At 44.4% G+C, this 12,043-nt stretch overlaps 1 protein-coding gene and 1 long non-coding RNA gene across 2 annotated transcripts in view; one reads left to right on the top strand and one right to left on the bottom strand.

Annotated features, from left to right (window-relative positions):
* Positions 1 to 12,043, top strand: part of LOC125457820 (uncharacterized) — an 86,812-nt gene that overhangs the window by 41,318 nt on the left and 33,451 nt on the right. The gene's annotated exons all lie outside the window — the stretch shown is intronic.
* The window catches only part of crocc2 (ciliary rootlet coiled-coil, rootletin family member 2), a 270,040-nt gene that overhangs the window by 4,976 nt on the left and 253,021 nt on the right, over positions 1 to 12,043 (bottom strand). Inside the window, exons 34-35 of the mRNA XM_048542456.2 lie at positions 4,146 to 4,277; positions 352 to 531 (exon numbers count right to left, since the gene is read on the bottom strand). Coding sequence (XP_048398413.1) covers positions 352 to 531; positions 4,146 to 4,277 — 312 coding nt within the window. The remainder of the gene's footprint in view (positions 1 to 351; positions 532 to 4,145; positions 4,278 to 12,043) is intronic.

The raw sequence follows: 12,043 nt of genomic DNA on the forward strand, positions 1-12,043 counted from the left end.
TGTTTTTCCTGTAATTAAATAATATTTTTTTCTGAGTACTGGAGGTGCCTGACACTCGTAGCAAAACATTCCACATTCCAAGAACACTGTGTGATTAAACATCCTCTCATCTCACCGCTTTGTGTATCTTGCTCTTATCTGGAGATCTTGACCTCTTGTCTTTACTATACCTGTCAATGGAAATATGTGTGTGTGTTTATCTTGTCTATTCTTTTCATATTTTTAAACCTTTGCTAAATCCCCTGTTTTTTGGGGGCATTCGGGTCTGGTGCCACTGAGTAGTTGAAGTGCTACAGTTTCTTGTCAACTTTTTGACGCCGACAAAGTAAACCAGACATGCGGAGCACATACCTGTTCCTCCAGCCCTTTCACCCGCTGCCTGTGGGCACGTTCCCTGGCCTGCAGGGTCCTCTCAGCCTCCTGATGGGCACTCCGTAGGCGCTCGGTTTCCTTCTCTAGCTCCTGATGGTGACGGGCCGTCAGCTCAATCAGTCGCTGGCCATGGCTCCGCTCCATTTCAGCTGTCAGACCCTGTCAAGAAAGATGCCAACATCATCAATACGAGCTAAGCTTTCTGAGATACGTGCTGAAGACCAGGCTGAGCGCATGCAAGTGTCTTGTGAAAGAAAGACCTCTATTTGTGCAGCTCCTTTCATGCACTCAAGATCTCACAAAATATACTCTAATTGATTAATTGCTTCGGAAATGCACTCATTGTTGTTACACAGGAAATTTGCAACACTCAGCAAGCTCCCAGAAAGAGCAAAGTGATAATGACCAAATAAGTCGTTCTTTATTTGAGAGATACATGTTGGTCAGGACTTTGGGGATAGTTCCCTTACTCTTCTGCAAAATATAGTTCCTGGAGATCTTTTGCACCCAGCTCAGACAGCATTTTTTAAATACTTGGCTACTGGCAGTTGACCCACAGTGGAGACACGCCAATTTTATCAAAGAATTTCAGGACACACGGTGGCTCAGTGGTTAGCACTACAGCCTCACAGCGCCAGGGACCCGGTTTTGATTCCAGCCTCGGGTAACTGTCTGTGCGGAGTTTGCACATTCTCCCCGTGTCTGTGTGGGTTTTCTCCAGGCGCTCCGGTTTCCTCCCACAGTCCAAAGATGTGCAGGTTAGGTGGATTGGTCATGCTAAATTGCCCGTAGCATTCAGGGGTGTGTGGGTTAGAGGGGGATGGGTCTGGGTGGGATGCCCCAAGGGGCAGTGTGGACTTGTTGGGCTGAAGAGCCTGTATCCACACTGTAGGGAATCTAATCTAATGAGGACATTTTGACCAACAGCAGCTTAGAGGGTGGTGTGTGAATCCTTCACGTATTGTCTCAGCTCTGCAGGCAGAAAGCACAGAAAGTGCCTGCCAGAAGCTGCCTAAAGCTTCTCAGACAGTTCCATTGAAGCAGTAGATGGTTTAATTTATGAAATCAACTTCAAGTTGATCTCATGCCCAGCTGAGATGGGTAGCAACATTGGCCCGATAGTGTCTTGGAAATGATTGCTTCTGCTGTCTGATCTCCGTGCCAACTATGAAGGGAAAACCAGAAAATCCAAATGAGCTGAGCTGCAAAACTAGGGAGACCGCTTTACCTTCCTGCTACTATTTCTGATTAATTCCCAGAGGTGAGGTTGGACTGCTGTAATGTAGCAGACAACATATAATCAATGCGTCCTTGCCAAGCTGGTGGTCATGTACATCAATGTCATCCTCACATCCAGCATCACACAAGAGTCAGAATACTTTTACAGATCTTAATAGGCTTTTAGAATGAGGCAGTATGGCTAAGCACTTCAGTCACTGTTGTTAACCATCTTCAACTTGCCTGTCCTGACCTCATTGCAGCCTTGGTTCAAACATGGATACAAGAGCGGAATTTCAGAGTTGAAGTGAAACTGACTGTTTTGACATCAAGGCTATGTTTGACTGAGGGTGACATCAAGCAGCCCGAGCAAAACCAAGTGAGATTCAATGAGTACCAGTGGGCAAACTTTCCACTGGTTGGAGTCATACCTGGCACATAGGAAGATAGTCATCTCAGCCCCAGGACATCTCTGCAGGAGTTCCCCATGTTGGTGTCCCAGACTCAAGCATCTTCAGCTGCCTCATCAATGACCTTGCATCCATCAGAACAGGAATATGCACTGACAATATCTCAATGTTCAGTACCATTTAGTACTCCACAAACAGTGAAACAGTCAATGCCCAAAAGCAGCAAGACTTGACAATACCCAGGCTTAGATTGAAAAATGGCAAGTAACATCCACACCACACAAATGTTCAGGCAATGACCACTTCTAATAAGGGACAATTTGACCATCTTCCCTAATAATCATTGGCATTACCATAACTGAATTCTCCAGTATCAATATCCTGGGTAACCATTGACCAGAAACTCAACTGGACTCATCACATAAACAGAGTGTCTACCAGAGCAGGGCAGAGGCTAGGAAAATTGCAGAGAGTACAATAGCTCCTAACTTCCCAAAGCATGTCCATCATTTACACGGCATAATTTAGGAGTGTGATGGAATTCTCTCCACTTGCCTAGATGAGGGCATCTTCAAGAATGCTGAGGAATCTTGACACTATCCAGGTCAAAACGCTCCTCTAGATTGGCACCATATCGGCAGACATTCACTCCCTCCACTTCCAACATACAGTGCCAGCAGTGTGTGCCATATACAAGATGTCCTGCCAAAATTTGCAAGGCTCCTCAGACAGCATCTTCCAAAACCACAACCTCTTCCATCTAAAAGGGCAAAGTCAGCAGATACATGGGAACACCACCAGTTGCAAGTTTCTCTTCAAGACACTCACCATCCTGGTAGGGAATTATATAATTGTTCCTCCAGTAGTGTTAGATCAAAATCCTGAAACTCCATCTCCAATGGCATTGTGTGTCTACCCTACAACACATAACAGCAATATTTCAAGAAGCAGATGCCACCTTCTCAATGGCTACTAAGGATGGTCAATAAATGCCAGGAATGCCACATCTTCTGAATTAATTTTAAAATGTTATACTTACTAGTAATTGGACAAATGCATTGGAGTTGACTTTTCAGTAACCACATTAGTTAGCCTTGCCCCCACATGTTTGGGTTTTTAATTTTTTTTCCCACAGGTGAGGTTCTAAAAGTGAAGCTGATGATGATGTAACAAGGGAAACAGGGCATCCGGGATCAGAGAAGGAAATTCCATAAACACTCCCATTGTCAATGATGGGGGTACCCAGCACATGGAATAGCTCCATTTGCCTGCAGCGTGTAGTACCAACAGCAATCAGGAATTGCAGCACTTTCGAGGGCAAAACTTGATTGACACCAGTCCAGTACCTTAAACATTCATTTACTCCCACACCAATGCACAGTGGCAGCAGTGTGTACTGTATTACAAGATGCATCACATCCACTCAGCAAACTTGCTTCAAAAGTGCTTTCCAAACTACAACCTCTACCATCTTCAAAGACAAGAACACAGCAAATGCATGAAAAAACCACCATCTGCAAAAACCGGTCCAGCTCACACACTATCTTGACTGAGAATTATATCACTGGTCCTTCGCAGTGACTGGGTCAAAATCTGGTAACTCTGTTTTTTATAGCATTCTGGATTACCAGCACCAGGTGGACTGTTCAGGAAATTGGCTCGCCTTCCCAAGGATAATTAGGGATGGGAAACAGATGTCGGATGCGCCAGTGATGCCCACAGCTCATAAAAGATAACTAAAGATGGTGAGTAAAAATCTAAGCTCTGTCTCCCAAAGGATTGTGGGTACTGGATCCATCAAAAATATCAAGATCCAAACTGATTTGTGCAGATGAGGGGTAAATCCAATATGACCATAAACTGATCAAATGTGGAATAAGTTTGAAGGGCTGAATGGACTGCTGTTGCTTCTGTGTGAAAGTGTAGAGGGGCAAGGTAACATGGGATAACAGTGCGAGGGCAGGAGCAGGGTAACAGTCCAGGCAGGTGATGAATTGCTTAACGTTTCTGATTTGGCGACTTGATGCCAGTCTCTGACTTCACGCCAGTCAATGAGGATGGATGGCAAGCAATTTGCAGGAGAATTCACAGACTGCTTCAGTGAAGGTTATTAAATATCTGTGGTCGCTTTAAACTAGTGCTGACCTGCAGCTGCTGAATCTGTCTTTGTGTTTCTGCGAGATCCATTTCTGCGCCAGTGAGAGACTGATCCAGCTGTCCCTTCTCAGCTGAGAGCTGCAGGGCATCTTCTTCAGACTTCAACTTCTCCCGTTCGACCTGAAACAACAAATATTTGTCACAATCAGAAAGCACAGTCAGGATGAGTGACAGTCACGTGGAGGTATTGCATGAGGAGGTGGATCAAGGGCAGCAGAGTGAGCCAAAGCAAACAGACAGGGCAGGGAATCAAAGGGCACATCAAGAGTGTGTGGCAGAGTTGTGGGGGTTGAGGGGGGAAAAACAAAGCAAGAGAGGTCATATCACTTACTGTGTCCCATTTAACAGAGAGCTGCAGTCAGAGGCCCAGTCCATGTCATTGCATGGTGCAACCCTTTGGGAGTTTTAAAGAACTGAAAAACTGAGGACGCTGTAATTCAAGAACAAAAACAGAAGTTGCTGGAAAAACTCAGCAGATCTGGCAGCATCTGTGAAGAAAAGAAAATCAGAGTTAACGTTTCGTGTCCAGTGACCCTTCTTCGGAACTGATAGTCTGTTCTGAGGAAGGGTCACCGGACCCAAAACGTTAACTCTGATTTTTTTTCTTCACAGATGCTGCCAGACCTATTGAGCTTTTCCAGAAACTTCTGTTTTTGTTCTTTTGGGAGTTTTGCCTCTTCAGCAAGCTGTAGCCCTCAGCAGTGCATGACGGATAGACACTGCAGTGAAAGACATATTCACCTGTAAATGTGTGGGAAGCTGAAGGATAGTACTAAAGCCAGCTGGAATACTGACTGTCACCACCTGATGATATACCTTGTCCTGGTGCCAAATGAAACAGAGTGCATCAATCACTGAAGCATGTCGTTCACCGCCTTGGTGTGTAGGAAAGGGCAATTTTCTGAAGCAATAACTTAAGAGATTGATGTTTTCCTACCGACACATTTCTTCCTTAAAGTGTGAAGTGAGGTGGGGTTCACAGGCTGATTAACACTCCAGTGTGAACGTTCTTTCCATCCTTCCCGCTCCAATGGATTGGTAAATCCAATTGGTTCAGAAGGCTTTGTGTGTGCCCAAAGCCTAGGTAGTAAGGGGACAGGGATCATCCGTACCCCTGAAACAGGAGGTGCTGTCGGATGCCAGCTCAGAATTCAGAGGCAGAATGCAAGTGTCTACTCACTTCAAAACTTGAAATTTACAGTTATAACTAATAAAGAAAAGTTTATCCACAAGTTCTATTGCTCCGGTCATGAGGTGAATCCAAAGAACAGACTCAAAGGGAAATTATAGCAGCTTGTGTGTGATCACATTAAAGTTGACTGGCTCCACAGAGACCACCTTCACAAGCTAAGAACCATTAAAAGCCTGCCCATCCCTCCCTCAAACGCTCAAAGAGCAGAAAACCTATTATGGGCTTAAACTTTCCTCAGTTTTGATGAAAGGTCATCAACTTGAAATGTTAAATCTGTTTCTTCCTCCATTGAGTATTTCCAGCATTTTTTGTTATTTTATTCAAATTTCCAGCATCTGAAGTATTTTGCAAAAGAACCTGCTTGGTTCAATCAACAGAATTGGCCTTTGTTGTGCTCAGAAGCTGAAATATATCATGCGCAGTCAAAGCCTTGGGACCAGTCTCAAATAACAATGAAACACCCTCATTTCTGTATGATTCGAGAAAGATAAAAATGAGGTTGATGATTTCGGAGACGATCTGAGCAAAACATCTATTTCATTCTCGATAGCCACAGACTCAATGTATGTCTCTTCAGCAGGAAACCAGGTATTTTGCTGGAAGATTTTACAGCATGTGAGCTATCCTGGCCGCTTTGGTCCTTTTGTTTTGACATTAGTTTGGACGTTTGTGCAAGTGATGAGTTGTCAATCTTGCTCCCTTAATTCACCCAGCTGAGTGTTCCCATCTCCTAAAAGTGGCTTTCCTCCCAGTGAGTTAGTTTTACATCGCTGGGTGCCAGCTGATTCCTGATATCCAAACAACCATCCTATGTCTGGGAGCCGAGGCAGTGTGGGTTATCAAGCTGTTCTGATTTGCCAAGTGATATAGGCAGAAGTGGAGGAGTTGAAGGTGTCTACATTTGTCTTCTGAAGGAGATACATTTACTTCTAGAGCACAATACCCTGGATAGTGAGCAATGCTGGCTCATCCCTCGTCTAATGCAGCCCTGCAGTGGTGAATGAAACAATTCTGGTCATTGCTTGCTCCCATCAGAGACTTCAGAGACATGGGTGATTACTCATGTGCAATTCTGTGCATATTGACACCTGTCTAATGTCAGGAAGCATGATTACCAAACCCGGGCTGGAATATTTTTTTCTCCTGATACTTGGACAAGGTGAACACATGCCCTGGTGAATGAATATCACAGAGCCTTGTGAATATGACAGAATCTTGTTAATATCACAGTGTTGTGCGAATATCACAGTGTTGAGGCAAATGGACAGCGTCCGCCCACTGTGTCAGCTGCTTGCACAATGGTCCAGTGTCTGCTGCAGCAAAAAAAAACAGAGGGTTAGTCTAGATGTTTCAGCAGCACAGTGGTTCATTTACCCCACAGAGTCCTACTTAAATTGTGCTGGCTATTGTCATAGAACTGCACTTAGAAGATAGCACTGTCCAGCCTCAGCCTACATGCCGATTAGAGAATTCCATTTGCATGGAGCACAAATCACTCAGGGGATTACACAGTCACATGTAGGAACTCTTTGAGTGGAGTTTCTTTGCTGAAACGGTAGTGAAATGCAATTTCTTTTGCATTAATTTTTAAATTTGGCACCACTGACAAGGCTGGCATTTCCTGATCATTCCTGATTGCCCTGTATTCGATACAACTCATTTACTGGCTAGACAACTTTACTGGGGAGTTAAAATTTAACCGCATCAGCCTGGAACTACAGACAGATATTGGCCAGAATGGGTAAAAACAAGAATCCCTCCTTTAAGGGCACTACAGTACCGAGCTGGTTTGGATTTTACAACTGTCTCTGACTAAAATTAAGTTTTAATTTCCAGTTTTTGTTTTAAATTGAATTCTATTTCTCATATTGCTATGGTTTACTGGATTACTCATCCACTGGCAAATTTCTTACGCCATCACGTCCACAAGTACAGAGATGCTTCATTCTGATGCTAGTGTTGGTGGGCAAGTGGTGATTCTTATAATGAGACTACACTCAGAAGTTTCAGACCTGAACTACACTGATAATGCAGCCTTTGGAAGTTTGGCTTTAAACAGTAGATGGTCTAGAGTCCCAACATACAATGATGACATCTATAATAAAACAATAAATGTTCATGATGGCTGAATGTCAAAAGGGCTAAGTTTAAATTCAAGGGTGGCTTTTCCAAATCCGGAGTGAATGAGCACTGTCTTTCTTTCAGAATGCATTCCCTTTGCTCAGTGGCAGCATGTTTGTCATAAAGGAAGAGGTCGTGGATTTGAAACCACTTTGACAACTGAGCAATGGTCTAGTTGATACAACAGTGTCGGACTGACACAATGCTGCATTCTTTGAGAGAGATGTTACATTGGAACCCTATCCTCCAAGCTCAGGCACTCATTAAAGATCCTAGTAAACCAATTATCCCACAAGAAGGAAAGTTCATTGAAAGACTTCTTATTGTCACTTGTGAGAGCATTCTGTCTGTGACATTTGCCTGAAACATTGGTTACGTTTTGAAAGTAGCTTGGAAAGTGTGCATTCATTCATTAATTCATTTGGCAAGTCAACATTTTTGAGAAACTGTGTCAGAGAATGCCTCCAGTAATCGAAAACAATAGCTTCAACTGAGGAAAATGCTATCAACCAGGTTTGTGTTGTGCTGGATTGTAATCAACACATGCTCAGTTTCGACAGCTCAGGCATTTCAGAACACGAACAGATCAGATCCAAGAATGGGATTTCAATTCCCCAAAACACATTTTTGCCATATTTCAGAAAAGGGTTAAGATTTTTCTGTGACAATTGGCCTGTATCAATTGAGCAAATGGAGGACAGGTCTATATTTTTGTCATCACTTTGCACTGAAGAGGTACTCACTGTGGATAAATAGGGATTTTGCCCATGCACCCGCCATACTCTGTCTACATGTGGACTGTGCTCATCATTGATATGAGCTGATAATGGGTTTTACAACCTGTAGAGGTGTTCTTTGAATGCAAAAATATATTGCTAGAAATAAAATCGAGTTTGGGTTTTGATTCAGTAGCATGTTGCAGTTTTGTCTGTTTTATACTGTAGGATAAATAGAGCAGGAACCAGATATCACAGAACTTATTGTGCAAGTAGGGTACAATTGAACTGAATTGAATTGAAATGAAATGAATTGAAATGAATTGGCTTTATTGTCACATGTACTCAAACAAGTCCAGTGAAAAGTTTAAAAGTGCCCACTTACAGAGCCATTTTAGATACAAAGGTACCTATGCAAAATCCTTAGTTATAGAATAGTGAAATGAAGAATAGAAAATTACATTACAACTATACACAGTATAACCATAAGTCATAAAAACATGAAGCAAAGTTAAAAAGCCAAACATTACAGTCTCATTCCAAAGCAAATGAACAGGCCACAGCTCAGCAGATCAAGTCTTAACACCAGTTTTAAGCACACTGCATAATCCCAATTGTTTGTTTGGCAATAAATATGCTCTTTTTATTTATACAGTCTCTTGTGCCTTTGCGGAATGATGATACCAAAAGGGCAGGTCATGTCTCGGGTCTCTTTGAAGATTATTTGTTCCAGCTATTGATGCTTTGCCTTCCAGCTCTCCTCCCAAAGTGGTGATTCCTTACCAGCAGGAGTTACATGGTCACCAATGATTCCCTCGCCAAAGTGGTCACTTTGCAAATATGAACCCAGAATGTAAGTGTTGGCACAGTCAATGATTTCTGGGATATCACAGCTAAGTCTAATCCTGTTATCATCCATGTCTATAGCTGTATACCTTCTATCAGAGGATACTAAAGAACTTAGTGATTTCACCCCGACCCCTTCTGCGCTTTTTTCATGGACCAGGGATTCTGTGCTTGGTGCAGTTGGATTAAAGCAGGTAGGAATTGAAATGTTCAGCTCAGGGCTGTAATAGGCTGCAAGTAATTCCAACTAATGCAATGGGTGAATATCACAAACACACTATTTCTTCCTTGTGGAGAGGCTGCATCACATCTCGATCTATTATGCTAACTCAGAAGATGTTGACTAAGACTGGGAGCTTGAACATTGTGCAAATACCTGATCAAAAGTTGCCCTCACTGACTCCTGGACATTCACATTGGTCCATCCAGACCTTCAGCAAGTTAACAGTGAACATCACTTTGCTTGGACAAATAATGTGCCTGGAACCTGTAATTCTTCTTTGACTCATCACAGCTCAAGTTGCTGAGATAATGAATCTCACTGACGGGTGCTTTTAAAGAATTTCCAACATCTCAACACTGAATAAACAAAGCTATGTGTCACTCTGACAGAACACTGTAAAAATAAAGAACTCAACTCCTCATATTTCTTAATCACCTTAAGAAAACTCACATCGACTTTATTAGTGTTCAGCACTTTCATCTCTTGGATCTGAGGATCGCGCTGCTGAGATTAAGATCTCTGACTCCGTTGAAGAGCAGGTGGTGAAAGGCATCTGACACTGTCCTTTGAGAGGCAAATTGAAATGTAGTAATTTGTCTGAAAGGAGGTTGACTGGAGGCCATTTGGTAAGTGGGGCCAATAAGTTTTGCAGATGGTTTTGGGAGAGAGCGGGAGAGAAGAGGAAGAAAATCAATCCTATAAGGTCAGAGTTTTACAGTCACACATTTTTAAATGTTTAGGGTATGGTGCCCATTATCATTTCCAAACATCTGGGGATGTGTGAATGGGATGTGTCTTTGTTGGACAGAAGGATCAAGGTAGTTGGATGTACAAAGCAATGCAGAGCTCAGATTGGTTTTACAATCAGCCCTGAAAACAAGGCAGCGATCACCCTACAGCAATTTCCATGTGTGACATTTGTAGGAAACTTTGCCTCTTCGAATCGCCTGTTCACCCTTTAAAAGATGTGACAGAGGGTCGCATCTTAGGAGCAGGAAAGCTGACGTTTCGGGCCGAGACCCTTCATCAGAAAAGGGGGAGGGGGAGAGGGTTCTGAAATAAATAGGAAGAGAGGGGGAGGCGGATTGAAGATGGAATGAGGAGAAGATAGGTGGAGAGGAGAGTATAGGTGGGGAGGTAGGGAGGGGATAGATCAGTCCAGGAAGGATGGACAGCTCAAGGGAGCGGGATGAGGTTAGTGGGTAGGAAATGGAGGTGTGGCTTGAGGTGGGAGGAGGGGATAGGTGAGAGGAAGAACAGGTTAGGGAGGCGGGGACGAGCTGGACCGGTTTTGGGATGCAGTGGGGGGAGGGGAGATTTTGAAGCTTGTGAAGTCCACATTGATACCATTGGGCTGCAGGGTTCCCAAGCGGAATATGAGTTGTTGTTCCTGCAACCTTTAGGTGGCATCATTGGGGCACTGCAGGAGGCTCAGGATGGACATGTTGTCTAAGGATTGTGAGGGGTAGTTGAAATGGTTTGTGACTGGGAGGTGCAGTTGTTTATTGTGAACTGAGCGTAGGTGTTCTGCAAAGTGGTCCCCAAGCCTCCGCTTGGTTTCCCCAATGTAGAGGTAGCCACAACGGGTACAGCGGATGCAGTATACCACATTGGCAGATGTGCAGGTGAACATCTGCTTGATGTGGAAGGTCATCTTGGGGCCTGGGATAGGGGTGAGGGAGGAGGTGTGGGGGCAAGTATAGCACTTCCTGCGGTTGCAGGGGAAGGTGCCAGATGTGGTGGGGTTGGAGGGGAGTGTGGAGCGGACAAGGGAGTCCCGGAGAGAGTGGTCTCTCCGGAAGGCAGACAAGGGTGGGGTGGGAAAAATGTCTTTGGTGATGGGGTCGGATTGTACTTGGCGGAAGTGTCAGAGGATGATGTGTTGTATGTGGAGGTTGGTGGGGTGGTATGTGGGACGAGGGGGATTCTCTTAGGGCGGTTATTGCAGGGGCGGGGTGTGAGGGATGAGGTGCAGGAAATGTGGGAGACATGGTCAAGGGCGTTCTCGACCACTGTGGAGAGGAAGTTGCGGTCCTTGAAGAACGAGGACATCTGGGATGTATGGGAGTGGAATGCCTCATTCTAGGAGCAGATGCAGCAGAGGTGAAGGAAGTGGGAATAGGGGATGGAGTTTTTGCACTAAGGTGGGTGGGAGGAAATGTATTCTAGGTAGCTGTGGGAGTTGGTGGGCTTGAAATGGATATTGGTTTCTAGGTGGTTGCCTGAGATGGAGACAGAGAGGTCCAGGAAGGTGAGGGATGTGTTGGAGATGGTCCAGGTGAACTTGACGTTGGGGTGGAAGGTGTTGGTGAAGTGGATGAACTGTTCGAGCTCCTCCTGGGAGCACGAAGCGGCACCGATACAGTCATCAATGTAACTGAGCAAGAGGTGGGGTTTAGGGCCAGTGTAGGTGCGGAAGAGCGACTGTTCCACATAAACTATAAAGAGGCAGGCATAGCTTGGGCCCATGCGGGTACCCATGGCCACCCCCTTTGTCTGTAGGAAGCAGGAGGAATTGAAAGAGAAGTGATCATTTCTGGCACATGGTTAATCATGTGTGGCTAAATGGCACACAACAAAATTTCATAATAGTCAAGAATCAGATGGATAACCATATATGATGCTCATGTGGAGAGTCACTTCCATCATGAAATTGACCAACCTTCCTGATAGCCAACTATGTGTGAGTGAATCCCCTTGGTAGTCGATCCAGGGGTGTGAGCTGCCAGCAGTGGCAGTGGGTCTTCTGGTCAGTCACCTGTGCCACCCTTAGTCCTGTAGATTATTG

This window comes from Stegostoma tigrinum, chromosome 14 (assembly GCF_030684315.1).
Source record: "Stegostoma tigrinum isolate sSteTig4 chromosome 14, sSteTig4.hap1, whole genome shotgun sequence".
Lineage (NCBI taxonomy): Eukaryota > Metazoa > Chordata > Chondrichthyes > Orectolobiformes > Stegostomatidae > Stegostoma > Stegostoma tigrinum.